Consider the following 27059-nt stretch of genomic DNA (forward strand, 5'->3'; position numbering starts at 1 on the left):
GTGCCAGTGCCCAACCACCCTCTGTGTGAAGAACCTCCTTCTAATATCCAACCTAAACCTTCCTTGACACAATTTCAGGCCATTCCCTCACATCCTGTCACTGGTCACCACAGAAAAGAGATCACTGCCTGCCCCTCCTCTTCCCCTCATGAGGAAGTTGTAACTGCAATGAGGTCTCCCCTCAGTCTCCTCTTCTCCAGGCTGAACAGACCAAGTGCCCTCAGCTGCTCCTCATACAGCTTCCCCTCAAGGCCCTTCACATCATCGTTGCCCTCCTTTGGACACTCTCTAATACCTTAATATCTTTCTTATATTGCTGTGCCCCAAAACTGCACACAATATTCAAGGTGAGGCTGCACCAGTGTGGGTCCATATATACCAATCTGACCCCATGAAAGGAACAGGGAAAGGGCTGACAAAGTATAAGCACAGCCCACACTTCCAGCTTTTAAACTGCTTTTGTTCCTTTATCTTCACAGGGAATAATGATCAAGGGTAGCAATGAAGTGATAACATGAAAGAACTCAAATTTTCAGAAAACCATGCAAAACAAGCAAACGGTTACATCCATGTCCAAAACAAATCAACAAAACAAAAAAGATAAGGTGAATGAGTTGCAAGTCAAGCACAAAGCAGACCCTTCCTTTTCATTCCCTTAAGCTCAGCTTTTCCATAGAAATAACCTCTCATCATTTATGAGGTTTCTGCTCTGTATCAGCTTTTCTGTATTCAAATGATGCTGATCATTAGCCAAATGAATGAGATAGAACCGCTGACAAACAAGCTGAAACAAAGATTTCAAGAAAAGACCTCCTGTTCTTCGAGAAACCTTCAAGAAATCAGTTTCAAGTTTCTTTTCCGTTACTCATTAATTTTATTTAAAACCCCCCTATTTTATTTATAGGGCAGCTTTCTCCTCTGCATTTGTCAACTGTTTTGTGATAACTTTTGAAACCATTCAAGGGAAGGTGGAATTAACGTACTTTGTAAAGCATCAGTGCCTGGAGAGAAAGCTCCGAATCCAGTGAGGAAGAACTCAAATATGATGAACTCTACCCTGTCCTACTAGTTCGTACATGCTCCAGTCTAGTCCCACCTGCATTTATTAAGTCCAGCAGATGTCAAAGAAAACACAGGAGGAAACTGAGGCTGCTGTAGGGTAGAGGAAAGAAGTGTAAAGCACACAAATCCATCTAAAGCTTTGTCTTGCTACTTGGAGGACAGTTTTCATTTTAATTGACAATTTAAACCTACCTAACATGCATTTTTCTAACCATTTTGTGGGTATCAAAGTTACTTCAGATGACACTACAATACTGACCTGAAGTGTTAATGTATCTTAAGTATTGGTTTTAGCAGATAAACCTCAAGATGATTCCTTAATGTTCTGTCTGAGTATACTATAGGTTATGAGTAATCTCTTTCTATGACACTTAAAGAATGGACTTTTACAAGGTTTATCTGACTACATACAACATTTTAAAGAAAAGCACATTTAAGATCACATTGATTAAGATCACACTGTTTTCTAAAATATCATGGTATTTTAAAAAGACTAAGAATTTATTCAATGTAAATGCAACTTATAAAGTTGTGGAGTTGCAAATACACATTCAGCCTTCCATTTCTAGTTTTCTGCAAATTAATTTACTTAAAATAATTTCAAACCTAGTATAGTGTCAAATAACATCCAACCTCCAAAGTTACAGAAGTGAGATTTTTCACATCTGCTTAAAATTAGACTTCCCAGTTTTTACCACATTTATTTTTGAAAAACAAAGGAAAAAAACCTGTAAACCATTACTTAACAGCAGTTAGCAACAAGAATGGGTGACAACTGTCAGTCTGCAAATGTAAGTTATGCCCTTTCTTACTGTCAACTTTTAGTTCAAGTATGTAAATAAATACAAGAGCTAACACAAAATTTACCACTGTAAGAAAATACATTATGTGCTGCATTTTGGAATAAAGTATCATACAGTACTGGCTGCATCATTTGGAATATGTAATTGACTGCTTGGAACTGATGCTAAACAGTTAAAACTTTTCTTTATGTAGATGACTACTCTTTTACTCACCATTAGAAATTTGTTTTGTAATTAATTTTATGCTGCTATATTAAACTCCTAAACGTGAAAATGACTCAAGTCATTTATAATAAAAGATGATACCATAGGCACCATAATATATATTTTTTTTTCTTTTTAAACAAAATCTGGTGATGAACCAGCATTAATAGGATGAAAATTAAAAGGCACATTCAGGCAAAAAATAATCAGCACAGTTTGCATGATGTTATATTTTAAAAAAATAATTTATGATCTGAATAATAGATTGGATCGGAAACAAATATTCTGGCAGACTTCAATCTGTCAGAGAGAAATAAATTTTGTAAAAGGTGTGCAATTCAAATGACAAATATTTTTTAGTGTTGAATTTTGTTTTGTTTTAAATCAGTATAAGGCTCATGACCAAGTGCTTGCTAAGAGGACTGACTACTCAAAATGTCTTGTTTCCCGACTGCATAGAAATACAATGAGCAATGAAGATATTCCTTGCAAGAAGACATATTCTTCTATATGTGCAAATCCTAATCAAGTACTTGAGCGTCTTTCAGGTCTCGGAACACATTTCATAATCGCAGCTCTCCACAGGGCAGGGGCAAGTAGAAGGCTTAGAGTAGTTACACTCAGAATAAGCAGATAGACCTGCAAAAGGCAAATAAAAGCCATTACGTCTCTTGGTTACATGACAGTACTAAGAAGTGACTAGAAGTTTGAGGAGACCACACTCTTCTGGACAGTATTTTTAAGAGACTTCACCTGTGTTCATAACGAACTTTGTGTATTGCTACGAAAGCAAACAAAAGCATGCTCAAATTATCTTAATTACTCATTTACCTGGTTTGAAAATACAATTACAAAAACACCATTGTGAGCTTATAGAAAAACAATTGTTCATATATTTAGTTAAGAGATGAATTTTGAAAGCTCAGTATTTGCTAAGAAGTTGAAGGCCAAATATCACTTTATTTAAAACAGAACAAAAAAACCCCCACCACCCCTCCAAACTATTCTGGCTTAATGATATAATGGCAAAGTTCACTACTATTCTACACTGAAAAGAGCAAACAAACATCCCTTTAAGTCATACTGCACATCTTCTGAAAAAAAACATCTTAACTACATAGTCTGAATGAGTCTTAGAACACAGTGGCAAGAAGTAAGTTTTGAGGTCCCAAGCAGAAGAATGACTTTAGGAAATTTCAGAGCTATATAAACCTATACAGTAGATAATTATGTGAGAGCAGAAAAAAATGAAAGCCTAAAAGCCCTCAAGCTCAGTGGGTGGCCCCTAAACTGGTTCTGTGATCACGTACAGAGATCTTGAAACTCTATGCAAACATGCAATATTTGTAACTCCTAATCATATGCAGGAGTGAACATGAAAATGAATCACCTTTACCTAAAAGTGAACAGCATTGTGTAAGTTTTTCACACACGCTTTATTTGGAATTGGTTCCAGCATTATACAGCCCACTTGCTCACACAATGAAAAGCTCTGAGCACCAGCAGAGTATTTTTTGTAAGCAGGAGCACAGACAACAAAGCAGCTAGCACTAGAAAGTGAGGTCACTTGTTGTATCTCTGTAGCCATCATTTACTTAATTTCACAAAGCAGACTTCATCTTCAAAACAAAATAACATTCTCACAGCTTCAATATAAAACTAAGTTTAAGGTTTCTTTCCTGGGGATTCTTTTAATGACTACTGAAAACATTGGTTGTTTCTTCTGTAGAGGATCTAAAATGAATAAGCTTTGCAAGAAAAACTAATTACAAGTTTATTGCTTACAGCAATTTCCACATCACAATATCTGCTCTCTAGTTCTTATTTGCTGGTATTTCCTTCTTCAAATCCTATACTCTGTACATATCCTATACCTTGTTCTGTATCAAGATCTTAAAAGCAAAGCCTTCTTATTCTTAGTGACTCAGATGCTATCTCCAACTCACTGCTTAGGTAAGTAAAGAAGTTGTAAGTGAGAGCAATTAAGGTAAAGCATTTATAACTAAGCTATTTAAAATATTAAAGTACAATATGAAACAAATAAAAACAGCACTAAGAAACCTGTCAGGGACATACAAGTATCCACTTGTACGGGCTGATTCTATTTGTTAACAATTGAGAGATGTCACAAAACTGGAGTCTATTGGTATTTCAAATACTGGGATTTTGTATTACAGTTTAAGTTATTCAGGTGCAAAAAATGAAGTTAATAAGTATAGAACACCTTACCTCCCGAGATATGATCCCTGCTCTGCGTGCTCTACTTCCCAGAACAAAAGAGAATTCGCTGACTTGTGCCAGTCCTGCTGAGACAATCCACTTGATATACTGGCTGGTCTTTGGAAGAATCAGAGAAAGGACAAGCACTGCCAAGACAAACTTTAAAAACAGGTTTTTTGGGGTTCTTGTGGGTTGTTTTGTTTTGTTTGTTTAAATAAAAAAAAATGCAATAAATAAAATAGTACGAACTTTGTAAGATATATAGCATCAAATACAGTAATTCTGGACATAACATAAAATAATGGACTTCTGAGTGTGTCTTCTGTATTAATGTCAAAAGAGACAAATGTACACTGAACAGTAAAAAGTAGTATTGTGTTTACTATAATAAAAACACTTGATAACTGTCACAAATTCCAAGCTAGATAAACAGACACTTCACCATGTGTAACTTACTTTTAACATTACAGTACATTTTTTTTTAATACCCTAAGAATATTGTATCAAACTGTATTCTAATCAGTAAGATTCCTCCAAATACAGATTTACAGTAATACTCTCTGTTAAATCAGATTTTCAGTTCTTGCATAGAATTTTCTTTAGGTTATAAAGCACAAAGATTATTCAGATTATTAAAGATTAAAAAGATTTTAAAAAAGAGTAAAAGAAATTACCTTCATTATGACCACAGACAATGTAAGGAATAGCAAAACTGTGAGTTCATATATTACAAATGTGGGGAAAACATGAAGTCCTAGAAGGAAAGAAAACAATATTTCAAAGTTTGAGGCCAATATCTTATGGTGGTAATTTTCTGGGTTAATAACATATGGAATTGCAAGACTGTATTCTCAAAACTAACTAAACAGAAAGCCTTAACAGCCTTAACATATCTACCAACTACTTGATCACTAAATCCCTAACTACCTACTTGATCATAAAAGCATTTCCTGCCTTATCCAGCCATTTTTCCTTTGGAGGGGTTTAGCACAAGCCATATTCCCAATTGAGTTGTGACGCACAAGCACTTTCATTTATAAAGTTTTCTGCCTTCCACACCAGTCAACAATACAGACTCTGAAATGAAACTCACCTCTAATGAAAGCTATAAAAATCCTGCAGGAAGACAATTCCATTGTTCTGCACAGTCATTGTAATGTTTTTCTAGTCATTTACCCTTTTTGTATGGTATGGTAACAGACTATTACCGTGGGAGGAACATGATATTCAGTATTTGCATACACTATAGGTACAACAGAAATTGAAACTATTTTTGATTACATGACCCTCACTTGCAAACACTAAAAGTCACCTGAACTGGAAAAGACACTTAGACTGAAATCAGGTAAAGTCATAAACCCCTGAGCATGGTTTAACAATTAAGGAATTACATACAAACCCACTGTTCTGATGTTGTGGTGTTTTTTTGTGGGGGTGGGGTTTTTGAGGTTTTCTGCTCTTTTTTTTTTTAAATTTTAATTCAGTAATTATATGAAGCAAGATAACAAGAACCACAAAGAACACAGAAATTTAAAACTAAATCTTGCTAATATTAAACAACAACAAAAAAAAGTATTTGTTGGAGAAGTCCTAGAGTCACTGAGCAATAATCTTACTCACAGCTGACTAAATCCATTTTTTCCTCAGAGAGTATGAGGAAGTTTTGCAGGCAAACATAACTGTGCATCTTTGGAAGCTCATTCCTTTTTCATAAAAGCTTCTAAAAACAGAAGGCAAAATAGTGGTGGTGTTCCTGATAAATCCATAAGAGTTGGTAGTTCTCCAACCCAATTATTTCTGGTGAAGGACAAAAATTTAGCTTTCTAAAGCAAAAGGCACGTAAATCAATGCTGTAAGTTCTTATTTTAATGCAAGACAAGGTTTCACTAATTTTCTCTGCCCTGTAGCAGTGCAGAGCCAGAACTATAGAGAACCAAGAGTTGTCATCTCTTGCAGACTGCGCAAGAAAGTTACTTATAGTAACGTCACAATGTTTTGTCCATTCTATTGTGGATGGAAATATTCTTCAAGTACATCAGAGATATGTATATGAGTACCACCCAGTCAGCATTTACACACCCCATTTTACTTCCTAATTTTCTTCCAACTACTGAAGCGCAAATGCAAAAGACTATCAAAGTAAGAGGAGAAATGGCAAAATAAAAGATGAACACCACACCAAAAAAAAATCTGCATGTATGCAGAGATGCACAAGGAGGGGCAAGTAGTTTCTCTGTTTTCACTGTGTATCACATGCACAGTGCTCATTCACCTTTAGGCTGACCTCAGAAAATACATGAAAAGCAATTAGAGAAATACAGCCCATAGCAATGGCATGTTAGATAAGAGGGCCAACTCTGACACATCTAGAACTGAAGGTTTCTGAGGGAGGATATAAATATAACCTAGTGCTCTCATCACTCCTGATGGAACTACCTGTTTACTTCTGGAGCAGGCTGAAGTCCATTTGAACTGCTGCCCATGGAGATTTATTGCTATATTCCAAAGACCTAAGGCACAAACTACAGCAGATTTCTATACCAATCCTGTGGAGGTAACTGTCTGTGAGGTGAAGCAAGCCTAAACTTGTTGCATACGCTATTCTGAGCAGACAAATCAAACAGACATATTTTCTTTTTGTAGGAAATAGATCCCATCATAGGAGATTTTTATGGTCATTACAGACCTTTGCCCCAGTCCCAGATGAAAACCTAGGGTAAGGCCAGAACTCACACGAGACTCCTGTACGAGCATGTGAAGCCTTCCTGACAACACAAATGTCAACAGAAAGACTAACTTCACAGGCAGAAGGTGCACAAATATTAGCATTTATTGCAATGGTTTTGACCAGATTTTGTGACTAAAATGAAAGAAATGCTTTGAATAATTCAAAAACTTCAGCAGTGTTATCAGGTAGCACATGGCACATTGGCCGGCAGTCAATAGCTAGGATAACACTTAGGTCCACCTTTACAGAGCTGACCATAAGCGTCCAGACTTTAATTCTAAGCAGTGTTCTGAAAAGCTGGAACAGAGGCCTAGGGGTGATCTTGCATCAGTGGCAGGCCAAAAAGCACAGTTCACTCATGTAAGTTGCTATGTGTTATTCTGTGGACAATTACAGGCAAGATTTTGCACATCCTTTTTATAAGTACTTTTTTCCTTAACAAGTAAACTCCTTCCTTCTCTGATTAGACAGATTCTACCAATCTGCTGGATGGCTGCCAAACAGCATGTGAACATCCAAACATCTTGACCACATCCTGGTAGATCCAACATAAAGAAAAGGAATCTTGGAGATCCTTGATGGTAAACATTATTACAAAAACCAGAACTCTGTGGGTCAAACTGGAGCCAGCAGAATTAATTCTGACACATCCTCAAGACAGGACATCACTCAGAAAAATCATGTTAGCTGTGCATTGGGATGCTCTATCTACTAGGAGTCTTAATAAACGTAAGATCATAGCTAGCAAATGCAATAAATGCTGCAGCCCTGGCTAGATCACTAAATAGCAGAGGGGAAAGCCAACATTCTTCATCTTTCTGCAAAAGGGAAAGTCCTTTTCATTCTAAAGTCAGTTCTGAGAGCCTGAAATCTCCAAGTTTCATTGTGCAGGAAAACAAAGCAGTAGAGCTGGATGGATAAGGAAAGGCAATGCATGCCACCTAATGAATTCCAGTTGGGATCTTCCTTTGATTTTTCTCAAATTCAACAGAAATGTTAAGAGGCTTATCAGAGAATACTTGTGTGCATATCTGTTCTGGACAGTGGTGGTGCTGACAGTGGCAGCAACACCTGTCTTCTGAAGAAAAAAACCATGTTGTGAAAGGGTTTTCAGCATCTTGCATTCAGAGTCCAACGCTGAGCACAAGATTTACCCAGAAGGGAAACATGGAGCCTGGCGAGTGAGTACATCTGCACAGCACACCAGGAATGCACAACTTCTGTCAGCCACTGGAAGTAATCTGCCTCCTCATCAGTGGCAGAGAGGGTCCCGATGCCCAATTTCAAACTCCATATGCCTTGCAGACTAACAAAAAAACGGGATGTTGGAGCTTTTTTAAAAAAGTCAGACGCTCTACTTTTCTAAAAAGCTATCAAAACAAAATCAAATTACATAGGGGAAAGATCTGAGTACCAGGTACCAAAACAGAAACGAGTTAGAAAGTTCTCAAGATGTGGCTCTAAGGGATTGGTCCAAATTTTCTCTCAAAACTATTAGTGAGGACAGAGACAAACAGGAACTTTCTAAGCTCAGCAGAGGTTAGAGAGCCAGAAACCTTGAAGAACACACAGAGGCCTAAATGAATATACAGACAGTGAGTAACTCCAAGTGCAGCTGTTAATGCCTAACTGCAAAGGTGTGTTATTCCCACAAATGCACCCAAGCGCAAATTTGAGAGCAGTGCCATTACACAGGTCAAGCTAAGGGCAGGTCCACTGTTATAGGTACTACATGAACAAGTACTGTTCATCTCAGCTTTTAGGCACCAAAAAGATTTCTGTAGTGAGAACAGAAAGCAGGCATTTAAGACAAGCAAAACAGGAATGACCTCTTCCAAATGACATATTTACAGTCGCTTTTCAATTAAGTTAAAATATTTTATTTGCGTCTTTATTCTAGAAGGACCAAAAATTGTATTATATTACTGCAGTGGTGTACCACCCTACCTCAGGATCTCAAGTGTTTCCACTCTCTATAACAGGATGCTTGCTGCATATAGCAACAAACCTTCTCTTTAGCCCGGGGGGAAGAACCTTTCCCTGTGACCTTTACATAATTTCATATAGTAAATCTCTACATCTTTATCATCATCATCATCATGGCTGGGCTTCGTGAATGAAGATTTGGGGAGGGCTCTACCCACGTTTGTTGCATTGGTGGCTAAAAAGGCCAATACAAGACAGGCACGCCCGGTTGCAAAAGGCACAGCAGAAAGACTCCTTAGGTGGTATATTCTGCAAGGCACGATTCTTTCTGCATTGTCTTTTCTCCTCAAGAGTGATCCTGCATTTGCATGGGTGCCTATATAAGTAGAGAGCAAGCAAGAAGTCCTTAAAAAGAAATCCAGTAAGAAAGAAGTTTAAGGAATACTTTTTATTCTACTCAGGTTTTCTTCACAACATCACATCACTCCTTTTAGAACCTAGCTCCTTGCCACTCCATAGAATTTCCTGTTCAGACAAAATTTAAAAGTAACTGAAAGTAAAGGGGAAAGGGCAGGCTAATTCTTTTTGGGGGGGGTGAAAGTGGATTTTGTTGGGGTTTTTTTTAGGATTTTGGGTTTTCTTTTTTTGTTTGGTTGATTTTTTTAACAAGGAAGCATTGACACATTTTGTCAGAACATTGCTCATTTTTCTCATTTTTTTTCAGCGGATTTTCTTCTGAGGCAGGATTAACACCTATTTTCTGTAAAATCATAGAAACTTGTTAGGCAATTTTCTTTCCCTTCTTGTACTTAAAATGGTAACAACAGTTCAAAAGGGTTTTTTTTAATTCTGTAACAGAATAACTGAATAATTTTCTTAGAGTACAATGCAGGCTATATGGATTGCTACTAGCATACCAACGGAGGTCTTGCTATTTTTTGTACTCTAACAAAGTCTTATCTCTAGTCCTAATTTATGCAGCCACAAGAGTGTAGGACAGTATTTTTTTTTCAGTCCCTTGTAAAATTGACTTAGGGCTTATAACTACTTGTCATGCTTTGTATCCTTGATAACATTATCCACGTACCACCATCTTCAGTGAAACACATGAACAACTTACATTTGTGAGCATTTAGCAATTACTCATCCAACCTTGGCGGTTATATGGGCCCAAGAGTTTTACCAAAGCTCACCACTTTCCTCTCATTATTAAAAATAAGTTATTCAAATAAACATATCTATTAGTAAGTAATCTGACTGATTATCAGAAGCTATTATCATGGGCTGGGTAAAAACAAAAACAAAAAAACCCAAGAACATCAAGACTGGCAAGCATAACTATTTCCTTTTTATTCTGCTAGACACCAACAGTTTTAGTTTCTGTTATGAAACAGTGCTTATCGAACAGGTATATAAGGAACTGTGTTAAAATTATGCCAATGACGGGATTTAACTGTAATCTGAATAAATACAAGGAGAGAAAAAGAACAATAGAAAACTTCAAATAAAACCAGAAGAAAACCCAAGGGTGGTCTTGAAAAAAAAAAATAAACTAAACCCAAACCCCATGAATTTCTGAGTAAGCATGGGTTGAAGGAGGTTGGATTTGTGCAGTGGGCTACATCCAAACCCTCTATCTTAGAGCGTGCAGAGCCCCCAACAGAGGACGTGCATCTCCTATATAATCCACAGGGAGACGGAAGTGCTTTCACAGGACCTGTCTCCTCATTCACCATACTTGAGCACTCCAGTTTCTTTCAGAGAAAGCGTACTGGGACATATATGGACAGCTAGGAATGTAGCAGTTCAAAATGAAGCTACTGATTGACTGTAAATACTCTCGAGAGTTAACCTGTTTTGGGTAACAAGCACAGTGAGTTACTCTCCTGGTTTTAGGCACCAATGCTGCGTTTCAGTTGGCTTTCAGGTGGTCTCTGAGATACATCTTGTTCAATTATTTTTCCCTGTGTTGAGAACACAGGTCACATCTTCCTAACTAAAGGAACAAGAAGCTATAAAAAAGATTTGTTTCCATTATCATATCCTGCTTCTAGAGGAAACCAAGCCACAAGAACCTGAAAACTACTCTACCAATTGACTCAAAATAGTAATGCAATTTTAGTATAAATTACAAATATAGCTGCTGGGAAGACAGAAGAACATTCAAAAAACCAACACCCAAACCAAGACCTTCTTCCCTTAAAATTTTCAGTTACATATTTTAAATAGTATGAATTCAGAATTAACAATGAAAAACTGACATTAAAACATGACTTAAGAGTACAACATGGAAATGGCTTCTGAAACTGGATGTTACATTTAAAAGTAGTAACAAAGGCAAACCAATATTTTGGTCAGTTAGCAGTTTAGTATTTCAACAAAAGAAAATCTATCTCCTCCCCTCACATTGGAGACACCATTTTTTCTCCTCCCTCCCATTTTTGAGCTATGTTTTTATGTCTTATATATGTTATATTTTATATATTTTATATTATATATTTATATATTGTATATATTTTATATATTATAGATATAACATTATTTAATATTATAGATATTATTAGATATTTTAACATAAGTTGTCTTGGAAGTTACCTATAGATGCAAAGAAAATGATGGCAAGAAAGTCACGTATTGGTTCAATACAGCACATAATCTCCTCAGTAACCATGTGACCCTGAGAAGAGATCAGAGCTCCGGCTAAGAAGCATCCCAGCTCCATTGAAACATCCAGCAGCTCTGTGATCTGTCAAGGAATAACAGAGAATCTATTGCTGAGTGACTGAGTAACTTTATATACCATTTCACAGTGAAATTATAAAACTGGACATTATACTGAATGTAGGAAATTACTATGTCTTTATCCAAGTTCAACAACAAGTAGAATTCAGTGTATTTATTTCAGTGTTCTGCAGTATTGTATTAATACAGAAGACTCACAAAATCAGTTTCCCCCTCCATGTTACCTCCTTCCCCACAAAAACAAAAATAAATTTCTTAATCTACACTAAGACTTTCTGTCACTCTTAAGGACACCATCTGATTTCACAACTGCAGGAGAGACTATAAAAGCTTTGGAGTCAGGATTACATAATACATTGAGACTGAGAACTAAAGCAGTAAGAATAGGGTATTTTCCAGCTGTCAAACAAGAGGGAAAAATGAAAATCAAAGCTTATATTTGAGAGAATAGTCTCAATTTAGAAGTCTCAGGCATAAATTACATTTTATTATCATAAATGGTTTAAATGTGTCTGTGTGCTTTACTGAATAGGGGTTCCTTTAAGCGTGTGAAGTAAAGTGCTGAAATGAAGCACAATATCCCAATATCGGCCTGAAAGAATTCAGACTGCTTCATTCTTTTTTAATATTTTAATGGAGTACTAGAAGGAAGAGATGAAACACATGTTAAAAAGTTAAACTAAAAACAAAGCAATTGCTTAAGGCAGTGCTTGGAACGATAAAAGAAAAAAGCAAACAACACTTCTGGTGGGTATAAAGTATGTTTTAAAATAAATACTTTAAAACCATGCTGCTGTAGGTGGTCATCTTGCTGAGAAAGTACAGTGCTATTAATACTAATAGAACATTTAAAACGGAAGACTTATTTTCATACTAATTTAGATTAAGCAACTCTAATACATTTATGGACACCATTCATCGGATCTTTAACGGTGTTATACTGTAAGTTATGAAACTATAACTCAAGTGTCTTGAAATTAATGGAGGAGAGCAAAAGACAAAATAAACGAGTCTCCAAGCTGTGCATAAAATGCCACCCAAAAATAATCCCCAGATTTTTATGTATTGAAGTACTAATGTCTGAATGATCATCACATAACTACATTTTTGATAAGTCTGTAATTTATTGCAAGACATTTAAGGAAAAAAATTGGTTCTGTCAACTAACATCAATAGTTGCTGATCAGGCAAAACCAACAAAATAATCTTATAATGTTATTCTCGTTTTAAAACAAAAGGAATTTCAGTGCTTGTCACAACAATTTGAAATTGTAAGAGGGAAGAAGGCAATATACACATGAAAGGCTTTAAAGTCACCAAGAGATGAGTAAAATAAAGGAAATAGTTATGAATAGGAAACACTTAAGTTGTTCTCAATCATACATTAGTTGTTTTAAAAGTCTCACAGCTAATATTTTAAGGATTCCCATATACATGATTATGTTACCATATAAGAAGAGAGCTAGCATCTCTTGTACCAGAATTGCATATTGCAGATACTGAACTATTATGAGAATCACTCTTCAAGCAAGGAAAAATTTGAGTGTTGGACTTGATGATCTCAGAGGTCTTTTCCAACCCGGTTGATTCTATGATTCTATGAAAGAAACATGTTTCTTCAGAAAGCATCAGACATAACTAGAGCAAACCGCATATCTATCTGGGAGTTTGCTCCCACAGCATAAAATCTGAATTACATTCCTTCACTCTGTGGCAAATCAAGTATGAGCCCAAGGGCCTGGTAGAAAAATAGGCAAAATTTGCTATTTCTTGTTTAGTCTCTGGGTACTACACAGCTTCAGGTCTACAAAATCTACACGTCACTCTACACACTGAAAAGTGTGAAGTTGGATGAGAGCGCAAGAAAAGAACCAACAATTACGTATTTTTCTTAACCCTATCTCCCCTCCTCCAGTCTGTTCTTCATATTTATATGTATACAGAGACTCCTTTTACAATTCCCATCTTGGTCTCTAGTTGATCAGTAATATTACCAGTAAGTAGACACACTTCCTCAGCTAAAACTGTAGCATCGGGGTCTGTCATGTATAATGTATGGGCGCACATGCACAGACACACTGGAGAGGGTTTGTTTTACTGGCAGAAAGGCATTCTCAGCAGAATTTTTTAGATAAGCAAAATTTGGAAAGTATTTCGCATTTAGTATTCCCTCTGTGCTTGCATCACTTTTAAAGTTTTCCTTTTACCAAACACGGCTCTCACGATTGCTAATCTCCGGGCTTTGCACTGTCCTTTTCTCAACTCTTACATTACAGAAAGCTTTGTCAGTCAAAATTACATGAAAACTTTTGGCAATTTCCATGTTTTTTCCCCAGTACAACCTAGTTTTCACCTGTTTGCGAAGGTCCCACTTTATCCTAATTCAGAAAGGATTGCTTTGCTATCACTAGAATAGTATATTTTTATGTTCAAATGTTCTATCACAGCAATAAATAAAGAAATAAACATTACTGCTGTAACATGTTCCAGTTGAACCTCAACCATCTGTTCAGCAGTTGTTTTGCTCATATGCTCTAAGAGTGTCTATCTTATTGCTACTCTTTAATCATCATAGAAGCTTAATGAATATGGTAAGCCAGTAAAATTAAAGAAAATCTCGATGGAAATAAAGGTATTAGAATTTCAGGCTTTAGTAACTTAAACCTGCTCAAGAGTAAAGAGGTGAATTCTAAGCTTGGATTTTAAGGAAGTAAAGCTGTAATGGAGATGGAAACAATTTTTAGTGAACCTTGGAAAAACTCCATCTCAATTATATTTTAAGAAATAATTAACTAGAATATTTGAAATTAAAGTTCTTCCTTAATCTTCTCCTTCTAATTGATAGAAAAGAGTTCATAAGCAGGTTATGAGCCATTGAGAAGTACTCCAGGCAAGCAAAGAATGACATTCCCAATATTAGCAATGATATTCCTAAGACACTGCAGGAAAAAATATGTACATTTTCATACATAAAGTACTGTAATAACATAGCTATATTTTTTTTTTGTCTTTTTGGTACATAAAGCAAACTGGCAATTTCCCTCCAGTTGCACAATTTTTGTCATAATGTTTCTGTGCATAGAGAACATGAAAAAGCAACATTACACCAGTGAATGCTCTGGCTGCAATATTCTTCAGCTCATTGTGGTAAATATCTCGACCTAGAAGTACCAGTCGAGCCATGGATCCTGAACGGTCGTATTGAAAACCATAAGCAAGATTTGCTCTTTATGTTGCAATTCAGAACAGTTCTCCAGTTAAAACAAACCACCAACCACTATCTGCACAACTTAAAAGCTTCAAAAGGAGATGCTGAAAGTGTAACAATGATCTACTAAACCTTCATTACTGATGGCAAGATTCAAAGATGGACAACTGTGTCTCTCAGCTATACTTTTATAGGACTGGCACTTGAGACAAACTCCCCCCACACCTGATCTGCCTAACTAGTTGAGAGACAAAAGGGAGGGGAATTCCAATTATTTCTGAGAACACTGGGAATATAAAGAGGTATCTTAAGCTCCAAGTCTTCGTAAAATATCTCATATTTGAGATGCACTGCTTTAACTTAGTTTACCAAGAGATGTATTTAAGACCCTGTTTCAGATGTAATGAGTTGCAATGTTATCCAAGTGAGCCAAGCAGTTCAGAAATGCTCAGAAGTCACTATCATACAGGAAGCTCCTCAATTGACAAGATAATCCTTACAGCAAAATTGCTTACTCACACTGCAGTATAGGAACCTCTTCTGTCCTATCTTCCCTCTTGTTTTCCCATACAGAATTTGTTGTTACTGGTAGGGAAATGACAATTCTTGTTTAATTAGTCATGGGAGATTTTTCAAACACAGGAAACAAGTAAAATAAAATAAGTTTATATATAATGTGCATTACATGTGCTAGTGTTACAGATTAATTCAAATACAGAAGAAAATTAGGTGGCCCCAGAATTCCAGTCAACACTGAAGCACATAATAAGTAACTGTACGCATGAAGCAGGAATACTGTATCATTCCTACCCTCTTTGTCATGTATTGGAAAGGATCTGGCCTGCAGATTAACCTCCATGCTAGAGAGTGAGTTAAAATATCTTATTTACAATCATCTCTCAGATTTTCTAAATGGAGCTGTCTTTGGTCAAGGCCACCAAAATAGGCACTCTCTTATTTCTCTTCTACAAATTCAAAAGCTTTTTTTAGAATTACACCAGCATAGAAAATTCTGTGTTTGCAGATTAATTATACCGACTCCTTTAATACTTAGGCTTGGTTTTCCCAGGAAAAAGATCTTTGCAGGAACCACTACACTTTAATTGTTTTTCTTCCTGGCACCTAAAAACTTTAATTTATCCTTTCCAAAGACATGCAGCAAATTAGATTTCCATCCCTCATCCTATGTTTTTATTCCTGACGTAGTAGGGGCACCTATACCAATAAAAAGATTTGTTTTCCAGAAGATTTGTTTGTTGATCTGTTCAACTAGACAACCAAATACTTTTTTTTTTCAGTCTGTGTGTTTAAACCACAACTTGTAGCATTACTATAATGAATGTATCTGTGTCAGTGAATATCAAGCATCTCAACTGGTTTACTGAGGTTACCTGCAGGATCCTTTGTACTGTTCCCTTTGATACATTATTTATCAACTCTAACAGGAAAATTGTTGAAAATGCTGAAGAAGCGTTCTGGTTCTGCAGTATAAATCCAACACACTCAAACATATTCTCCCCCCACGTTTGTGTTCCCACATGTATTATGTAAAGTCATATAGACAAGCTCCTTGTTCATTTGACAGGCAATTTTGGTACAATATACCCAAATTCAATCACCAGACTATGTAGGTCATGTTCTTAATGAAAGTAAAACTGCTTCTAGATATCATCATATTTTATGCAACTTTGTGATTTGGTTGCTGGTTTTTATTGAAGTTCTACGAATGTAATGTCTGCTAGTTAGAAAGTAAAAAGGAAAAACTAGTTTTGTTCCTTCTCTTATTAGATGCCACACTTGGAATATGAATAGCTGTTTAGAGCAATGACATTTTTAACCTGAACAACAGAAGTCAACAACTGTAAAGCTATGCTCTCACTAACTTCTTTTTGACCTTCCTGAAGGAGGTCAGCTTTCCCTGTTGGACTGTAGTAACTAAGCTAACACCCCTAGAAAAAAAGGTGCAGGCACAGGAATATTTTGGCTTAATTATTCTCAGAGGACATAATCTGCACATTCAGGATAATGGAGTTTCAAACCCACAACATTATCAGCAACTGTCACATTCTGTTCTCCAGCAGTATAGTTTTTCAGAGGGCTGAAACGTGAGAGAGAAACAAATAGAAGGAAAATTCAGGGGCAAATGAACCAAACCCAATAGGGATATTAAAATCTATGATCCTTAAGGCATTTCTCTACTTTCTTAACTTCATCCCAAACTGTGTATCCCACACAAAAAGAAAATTATTTTATAATAAAAACCACGTTGAGAATTTGTTATGAAGATATTTGTGAGCAAATGTCACAATCAGGCATTATCAGTATCTCAAAACCCATCCTAAATTATTTTCAAATGCAAGAAGTAGCCCAAAATTAAAACTTGGATCATTATTCCTAAACTGGCTGTATTAAAAGCTAACAGCAGAAGTTCAGCAGATTGACATTCAAATTTTATCTCTTCTTACTCATCCGTGCTGGAATGCATGAATCATCTGCACATTTGAGGGTTGTTTTAAAACATTTTAAACTCAAATAATTAATTACAGAGGTACATGTATATGCAGTAACAGTAAGTGCAATGGCTTTGATAGTGATGCAGTAAAGTATCGCATGTATAAAAATGTTTTATTAATTTAAAAGATTACCGTTAACATAAGGAAGGTGAATGCAGTTATTCCTAGAATGAGGATTTCTTTATTCCCTTTGCTTTCTGCGTGCAACTTGCGATAATACGGTCCTATGAGATAAGTCTTTATAACAAGACATAGAAGAAAAACAGCGGCCAAAGAAAAGAGAATTTGGCCAATCAGTATCAGTATTCTCAGTATTTCCTTGAAAATGCTGGAAGAGAAGAACAAACAAAAAGTTTCTTTCAAGTGCTCTCACACTTCCCAACCAGTTCCCCTTAACTGAAAAGATCTAATTTTGTAAATGTTCCAAACTGAGTAGCCACAGGAAGATATTTAAATACATTTGCAAACAAGATTAACACTGAATCTGCTGAGTGCCCAGTAACCTCTTTTACAACCTAGAATTTACTTCCAGGTTGACTCAAAAAGATTTTTGTTGACTGATCCCCAAGGTAAGCCATCAGATTCAATAATGTTATCACACAGTCTTTGACAAAAACATGCCCTGGGGGAATAAAGTAACTTTTTTTTTTTTAAATAACAAACTTTTCACTACAAATTATAATTACCACACAGGACTAAGGCTGCTAGAGCAAAAAGAATATTTTCATACAACATGACGAGTAGAAACAGTAAAGGAAACTCACAGGAACAGAGTGCCTATTTTTCATGGAACTGCCATTAACTGTAGTGCTCTCAACATTCATTTTGGCAATCTACAGACTGATTGCAAGGGGGAAGGTGGAGATCCATACAATAATTTTTCTTTACCTGGAATGTGTGCTCACTCCTGCTTGAATAAGTGTTGGCATGACAGCTATAAATAAACCAAGCTGCACATCCTGCATCACCAACATGCCAAGTAGTACGCTGCTGTAGTCAATATCCCCTGTACACCGGCAAAGCAGTCATGGAAACAGTCATTAGAGGCTATGAATGCTTGCAATGCTCAGAAATCTAGAGAAGGCTTAATCAAATGGAAGCCAAGTATAGCTCTTAATGGGGTGAAGGCCATTCAAAGCAGTCTGGGGTTTTTTCCCCATTAGTAGGTAAATTAAAATATATATAAGACATTAAAATACAAATAAAATATTCATGAGACTCCTGTTACACAATAAAAACATAGACTTTGCTTAGCAGTTAAGCACTAGTCAGTCATGCATTTAGTGAAACTTCTTTACTGAGAGCATACAGTTTTTAGAATAACAGACATGTAAGAGCCAACATGTGTAAAATATACACTTTGAATTCTGGCATTAGAGTGAATATTCTAGAGGGTGGAGAATACTTTAATGCAGTTTATATAAGGGAGGTTTAAATGGAAGAAAGCAGGATGTCAAAACTTTTGAAAGGAAACATGTAGAAGTACTTGAGAAGATAGCAATATGACCCTTGAAGGTAGTTATTTGAAGAGCTGTTAGCTATGAAAGACCACCTGAACTGGTCTCTGTTGAAGAAGGATGTAAATTACTTAAATTAGCTTTTCTGCCCTGATGACAAACAGGTAGCAATGGTCTAATCTGGTAACCTCTTAAAAAGCTCAAGGATTACAGACCCTCAGTAAAGTCAGTTCTTAACATGGAGAGCACTGGTTGGGCTATACTGTCTTTCTCCAAAGAGGACTGGCTATGTAAAAAGCAAGAACACTTCCTAACGAGAATATACACAACACTGGCCAGTGTTAAACAAGGATGATCTCTTGTAAACCAGACTTAACAGTTACTTTTGTTTTGGTTTTTTAACTAGTTTCTCTCGTAATATTACGAAGTCAACTTCTTTCAGATTTTATTGTAGATACTACAGTAGCCCATATTTAAAGTCATACATACCTTCTTTATCTCCTCGAACACTACCTGCAAGGAATCTTGACACCAGTGGTGTGCTTGATAAAGATAAACAAGTGGAAATGAAGACGCTCTGTGTTGGTCTAATTTGGAGCAAGTGCCCCCATAGTAAACCAAAGGCAATCATCAGAACTGTCATGTAGCAAGGTCCTTGCAAAGATATTTTCCATACCTGGGGACAAAAAAAGTTTTTATGATAAAGGCTGATGACGCTTTTCTTCTCACCGCTAAGTTACAATGATTTTCATCACAAATAAGCAGTTAAAAATGCATGATTTGAGGCTGCAGTGCTGGGCCACAGAAGTAATGGTCTGTCACCCTGTACAATCCAAAACTCTGAAGTTATTATGCCTAGTAGACATTCTATATCGGAAGACTCATTACCAGAAATTAGGTAAATTTTCCAGAGCTCATGGACAAATTAGGGGCCAAAGCTCCAGTATGGCTTGATATATATTAAAAGTTATCACGTGGAAGACCAGTTATTTGATGTGATTCTAGGATGGGGAAAAAATGGGAGTGGCAAAGGTAGTCACCAATACCAGCAACCTGTTCCAAATTCATGCACACACAACTCTGAAGCAGCAATTTACCTACTACAGTTTAGGAACTCTTGAATTACTAGTTTTTATCTTTGACTTTAGATGGACTAGAAATAGCAGATTAAGCTGAATGGTCATAAATTTCAACACATTTCAATTAAAGTTTTTATAGTATCATGAACTCACAACCATCAGTTTAGGAACAAATCACACCATGCAATTCTTTACATACAGTCTGCACGTGTTTTGCAGCAGTATTTTCCACTATTAAAATTCTAGCTGGTTTATGAGATAACTTTTTTTTTAAATTAAGACCAAAAAAACCTTGTAGCTTTTTGCTGAATCCTGATGGCCACATCACGTAATATTCCAGATTGTGTTAACATACTTGCTGAATCACTTTATTAGCCAGTAGAGCATGTACCATCAATTCAGTATGCAGTACTTAAACGGTTTGATTTTTTATAACAGGACTGGCAAACATCACTGAACACTTTGTAACAACAACTGCATGTTACTGCATGTCAAAATTAAGCAGAGATGAATTGTCATAAATTGTGAGAGATTAGTAATTAAACTGTTTTACTAAAATGAAGAGGAATAGCAAACGTAAGTTTTTTTAAACACTGAATAAATAATGCATTCTGTTCTTTCCAATGAGGTAAAGTGCAGAAGCAAATGTCATATTTGTCTTTTTCAAAAATGTACAAAGTTACACCAATATATCATAGGGAGAGTATAAAAATCTCAAACATAACTGATAACTGGAACATTAACAATTAAATACTTTAATGTAGAGGTATTATGCAAAAATACCTTTCTTAGTCTTTCAGGAGAAAATTCCAGACCAACTAGAAAGAGAGTGAAGAACACACCAAACTCTCCTAATGTCTCCACCTGTACAATAGACTTAAAATAAAAAAAAAATTAAATAAATCAGTGCACAGCAGTCTACTTATAATACAAATTATAATTCCACTACAAAACAAATTGTTTCCCATTATGTTTCCATGGGTAGTTCACTTGCTGTAATATGACATCAGAAGTTCCTACAGCAACCTTAGGGTTCAAACATTTTTCCCATCATTTGGCTGATACTAGATGATAATTTGGTTGGATAGTGCTGGTCACATTAAATGCACATGTGCACTCATCTAGGTAAGCTTGCTGGCTGCATGAAAATGAACAGGTCATGTTTTATGCATGTACTATTAAATCCCCAAAGCTTGCACTCCAGAAGTTACTTCTTGCTAGTTATTTTGTCTACTGGTATAATCTTTCTGCTAGACTGTAGTTGCTGTTCTGCTCACCACCCAATAGACTGCACACATCCATCTCTCAGGCCAGTAGAACTACCAGCCCTTTCTGCTTCAGAGAGAAGGGTGGAAAAGCAGGAAAAGTGGTTGTCTTCCTCATCATAGCAGAAAAATGGGGATACTTCTGGCTGGCAACTGGTCACCAGTGGTGGATCCTCAGGGTTCAGTTGTAGGGCCAGTTCTATTATATATATATATATATATATATATAAATATAAATCAATAATCTCAGTGCAGGAGCTGTATGCACCACTAGCAAGTTTGCTGATGATACCAGGCTGGGAGGTGCTGTTGACACTCTTGAGGGACAAGACACCTTGCAGAGAGATCTAGATACACCAGAGTATTGGGTAATGATTACTGGGAGATTTAACAATGCTGGATTCTGCACCTAGGATGGAGTAGGTCAGGCACAAGAATAAATTAGGAGAGGAATGGCTGGAGAGCAACGTGCAGAAGGGTGTCTGGGGGTGCTGATGGACAGCAAGCTCAGTGTGAGTAAGCAGGGAGCCCTGGCAGCCCAGAGGGCAAATCCCATCCTGGGGTGCATCAAACACGGTGTCACCAGTCACTCAGGACAGGTGATTATCCTGCTGTATTCAGTGTTGGTGCAGCCTCACCCGGAGTTCTGTGTGCAGTTCTGGGCCCTACAATTTAAGAAGGATTTGAAGGTACTTGAATGCATCCAGAGGAGGGCTACAAAGCTGGTGGAAGTGCTGGAAGGAATGTCATATGAGGAGCAGCTGAGGACAGTTTGTCTAGCTTGGAGAAAAGCAGGCTGTGGGGCAACTTCATTGCTGTCTACAGCTTCCTGAGGAGGGGAAGTGGAGAGGGAGGTGCTGATATCATCTCCTTGGGATTCAGTGACAGGATGCGTGGGAATGGTTCAAAAGCTACATCAGGGAAGCACTAGGAACCATTTCTTTACTGAGAGGGTGGTCAAACCCTGAAACAGGCTTCCAGAAGAGTTGATTAAAGCCCCCAGATGGTCAGTGTTCAAGAGGCATGTGGACAATGCCCTTAACAATATCCTTTAACTTTTGGTCAGCCCTGAAGTGGTCAGGCAATTCACTGAAATAGTCTATTCTAAAAACCTATCATTTCTTTTGTGTGCATTTACAGGCCAGAGCAGAAGAGAACAGGGTCTATAATCAATCACAGAGAAGTGTAGATGGAAACTATCTTTCCTGCCAGATTAGAATCTGCCTGCTTCCTCAGTTCCTCCGATATTCAACTTTTTTAAGAAATACAGAAAAAAGTATACAAAAGAGACCCAGTCAACATGAACATTATCCAGATGAGTAACATTTAATCACAGCTGCACAAGAAACTGGCAGGTCACTTAAACTGCCTTGAAGAAACATCTCTCATCTGTTCTGACCACATCATCTTCTTCAACTAAAATCCCTGAAAATCCATTTTTGGATCTATTCCAAATGTCAAGCTTCCAGACTTGTTTCTCAGTCTAAGTGGTCAAACTTTCCAGACCTTCTCAACCCAGAAATTACATACAACACAAAGGTTATTATTTAATCTAAATTTGAGAATATAAAATTTTGAAAGTGTAGTACTTGGACCCTTCTCTTCCAATACAAGATTGCAGGATTTTGTCGATTTCTACCCATCTCTACTTACTTTTGAGCCCAACAGTCATTTTCAACAAAAGCCCAGGTAAGAGCAGATGTTGCTAAGACAGCAAGTTCCAAGCGGTTACATGGATATCATTCCAACAGACTTGTTGAACGTAGGTGGACATTATGGTGCAGCCTTAACGTGTGATCTGTTTTGCCTGCTGGCTAAACAATCTGTTAATGCACACCAGACCACTAATCAAAACATGTCCAGCCAACCACGGCCCATGGTTTCGCATGAGCTAGTAATCAGGGTACACGTGATGGAGCTAAAAAGGTTCAAGAGACTTCAGGAATGTGGGCCGGGTACAGGGAAAGAAACAGGGTGACTAGGATGGATGAATGAGCTACAGAGAAGCAAAATAACTCTCTAAAAAGCCAAGCTATGCTAGTCAGGGAACTACTTGTTTTAAACACTTCCTCCACTGTGAATTCTTTTTTTGTTTGTTTTTTAATACATTTGAAGTTGGCAATACCATATTATTTTAAAACTACTTTTAAAGACTTCGACGAATTAAATCAGTCAAGAAATAACTTGCATGCTTACTTTGATACTGTTTAGTCCTGAGGGTCCTAAGAGTACTCCACAGATGATATATCCAAACATGGTTGGCAATCCTATTGTTGTGCACAGCCAGCCACATGGCAAAGACAACATTCCTATTGTCACAATATCCTAAATATATAAGATTTACAAATGCATTAATATAAAGGACACACAAATTTGGGATGAAATTAAAGACTATTATCTTTAAAAAGATAAACAGCACTGTAAAATTAAATGTAGAATACTGCCTGTGAAAAGAAAACACAACTTCAACGCTGTTGCAGGTGTAAGCACAGCAGTTTTGCAGATGAAGCAGTAGTACTGACCTTAAGTAACTGGGGGACTTCTGATCAATTTAATAAATATTTTAAATACATTATAGAAAGTAGGCAATTTCCTAGATGGAATGACACTTTGCATTAAAACAAGATGGTGAAACAGGTCTGTTTTGGGTTTCTATAATTAAAAAAGAATCCCAATCCAGTTATTCTATTGGAAGCACAAATACAATAAAACCCTTGCCATGTCTACGTATTTTCCAGCATCCCTTCTTTCATCACAAGACACAAACAAATAAATTCTCTCTACTGACAACATGCAAGTGGCTTATCAGGCACAGCAGTAGCTTGCTTTAACACTGTGTAGTCCAAGAGAAGGGATGGTGCCCCAAAGGTGCAACAAGATAAATAAAACCAGAGAGGATTCACGTGGCACCATGATTAGTCTTGTGAAGACTATCCTAAGAGTAGGGAACATATGGCTAAATTACCATAGATAGGGGAGTCATGAATGCTGGGGTAATTTTAGAGGAACATACGCTGAATTTACATTCAATCCAACCAAGGAGTACTGACGTACAAACTAGTGGGACTAAATCTGACCAAAAGCAATGACAAGAATGTCTCTAAAATGATTACCTTTATGAAATGATGATCAGCACGAGGAATGGTTGAATCTCTCGGTTTGGTAAGGATATACTGATTGTTCTGGGAATCAATAAGCATACTAAGACCTAGGTCATCCTCTACTTCTCTTTTTGAAGCATTTCTTTTGGAGTTTGTTTCATCTTCTTCCACCCTTAAAACTGCTTCAAAGTTTACACCTCTTACCTGTCAGAAAAAGAAAACAAATAATCAAACAAAAAAGTGGGAGCCAGTTAAGCATATAATAAAAACAGAAAGACTATTAGCTGTGCTTGAAGTTTTTACAGAACTTGTTGACAACAGCTAAAAATACTGCAGCTTTTTCCTCTAAGAAGTCTTTCATTTTCTTTATTAAAACTTGGGTGTCTTGAAATGTAACATGTTATTACCTTGAACAAAAACAACTGGAGATTACAAAGTGATATTCAGTTCTCAAAAATATGAATTAAAGACTGCATTACAAGTCAAGAAAAGGTAACTGTTCTGTAAATTTGAAGGAGAGGCTGTAAAAACTGTTTCTACCTAGTTATTTTCAGGATTTTATTTCCCAAAACAGCAATTCATGGAAGCAGGTTGTAGCTCATTTTTTTTTTCATTTTTACCAACTACACTTCTCTATTTGATTATATTTTAATAGAAGCCTGTATATCTTTATCAGAATACTGATAACTCTATTAGAGCCTCTCTGCTCTAAAATTCCAGTGTTTTTGCTTAAATGTTCCTTGCAAAGACAGAGATGCAAATAGTCCTCCAGGTTGCATTCCATGATTCCTTTTCTTTCATGGATGGAGATACAAGCAGAAAAACAAAGAGATGCCCTGGAGGAGAAGGACGCTTTGGCGTTTTTCCAGCTCTCGCGTGCCGCAGGACGGACCTCGCTATTCCAGGGTGGAACAGGAGAGGGCGCTCCCGCGGCCCCGCCCGGCCCCGCTGCAGGCGCTGCCAGGTGGGACCCCGCGGGGCACAACCGCTCGTACCGGCTGTGCACGGAATAAAACAGCTGCTTTCACTTTCTCTCCATACAACCACAACTACAAAAAATCCCACGGCTTGGCGCTCTACTACAGAGCAACTGTTTTTTTCCTCCTCAGCAGAATTCAAGAGCTATGCTCACCTCGGAAGTCAACCTGCAAATCAACTAAAACCTCTCAAGAGCAAAGGCCAAGTAAAGTTGCAATCCATGGCTATGCAAACAGGGCCAGTTTAGAGGGTCTGTCTCTGAGGATGGCAAAATGAGACACTACAATAAACTGACACATTCTCAGCTCCAGAAACACACAGCCTTAACCTGAGGAATGCTGTCCATCATGCAACATAAAAACAAAGAACAATGCAAGTAGGCCAGGGTGCAAAAGGCAGAGGAAGTCAGAAGTGGAAGAAAGCAACACCACAAACACATTTCAGGTCCTTCCCTTAAACAATATATCTTTTCCCAGATTGTGAAAACCAACTGCAAGGATTCTTGTTCTCCCATAACTTTCTCAACAAAATGAAAATGTGGAGACTGCTTAACATGGTAACTCCATATCCTGAGAAGTCCAACCATCACAGTTCCCACCACCACTGAGATGTCATATCTGTCATGGGCTGTATCAGTGAGATGGGCTACATTTGTCAAAGTGGCAGCTGCAGGGAGGACTTTCAAATCAAAAACACAGAAATCACTAGCAAAAAGGAGCAATTATTCCTGATGCTCACTCTTCTTCAATCCCATAACCCTAACAACTATATAACGCATGAGAAACACACTTACAGTACAAATACTAATTATAAATAAATGCATATCAATGAAAGGACTGAGTCTAAAACATCACTTACAGATTTGTTGTCATCAAAGGCATGCTCTTCTATTTCCTCTTCCAATCTATCAGCTGCCTTCCTGACATCTTCCAGAATTTCATCAAGCATTGACAGGCTTTTGTTTTGATGCTGCATGTTCTTAAGGGCTTCAACTTGGTGTTTTTCTGCTGCTAAGAGTTCGACATATTCCATTTCTTCCTGTTGAATTTTACAACACAGAGATAAAGTGCTGGCCAGGCCTCTGAGCAGAAAAACATCTGACATAAATGTATGCTTCTTTTGACACAAAACATCTTATTGATGGAATTGAAAAAGCAGCATAGAATTCAGTATGGTATTTGAAGATTGCTTTCTCTTGTGCCAATTTTCATTGGGGTAAACGGACAAGAAAAACAACCACCAAACAAAATATCCACCAATTACCTTTTCTAATCCATTAAACAGTAGAGCTGACCCAAGAGTATGATCCAGAAAATACAAGAAAGGACTTACTTTGATAAACTCTAGGAAACATTTCAGAGCCAAGTAGAGTTTAGCACCCAGTGCTTTAAGAGGGAAGCGTAATACCTTGAAAGCATAGCTATAATATCTACAGCAAACAAACTGTATGGAAAAAACAATGAATCTTAACTTTATAAAATGCTTTATTTTTCAAAAATTACAGTAACTGTGGAAACAGCCACAAGAAAAGAAAATAAAAAAAGAAAAGAGTAGAGAGAGAGATGAGCAGCCAATCATTCCAGCCAAGTTTCCTGTTTATGTTTCCCAAGAAGTACTTTCCTATCAGAAGTAAAATACTTGACTTTTTCCCCCATTTCAGTTTGAGCCTCTTATAAACTTACACTGATAACTTCTGAAATTCATTTCTAGGCTTCAGAAGTAAGAGAAGAGAAAATGCTAATATGGTTTGATACGGTGTGAAAATACTCCCTG

General features: G+C 37.0%; 1 protein-coding gene across 5 annotated transcripts in view; it reads right to left on the minus strand.

The window, feature by feature from the left end:
- Positions 1–1443: 1443 nt before the first annotated feature.
- Positions 1444–27059, minus strand: part of TMCO3 (transmembrane and coiled-coil domains 3) — a 32752-nt gene continuing 7136 nt past the window's right edge. Inside the window, exons 3-13 of one of the 5 annotated variants that reach the window (XM_039384548.1) lie at positions 26145–26324; positions 24321–24512; positions 23404–23532; positions 20726–20818; positions 19353–19539; positions 18295–18412; positions 17539–17734; positions 11539–11689; positions 4964–5043; positions 4299–4473; positions 1444–2708 (exon numbers count right to left, since the gene is read on the minus strand). In XM_039384548.1, the coding sequence (XP_039240482.1) occupies positions 4330–4473; positions 4964–5043; positions 11539–11689; positions 17539–17734; positions 18295–18412; positions 19353–19539; positions 20726–20818; positions 23404–23532; positions 24321–24512; positions 26145–26324 (1470 nt within the window). In that variant the 3' untranslated portion in view covers positions 1444–2708; positions 4299–4329. Of the gene's footprint in view, positions 2709–4298; positions 4474–4963; positions 5044–11538; positions 11690–15412; positions 15479–17538; positions 17735–18294; positions 18413–19352; positions 19540–20725; positions 20819–23403; positions 23533–24320; positions 24513–26144; positions 26325–27059 lie in introns of those variants that run through there. The other 4 variants (XM_027743424.2, XR_005564769.1, XR_005564770.1 and 1 more) reach the window with 4 other exon arrangements.

This window comes from Pipra filicauda, unplaced genomic scaffold (assembly GCF_003945595.2).
Source record: "Pipra filicauda isolate LSUMZ 115617 unplaced genomic scaffold, ASM394559v2 scaffold115_size4368891_pilon, whole genome shotgun sequence".
NCBI lineage: Eukaryota > Metazoa > Chordata > Aves > Passeriformes > Pipridae > Pipra > Pipra filicauda.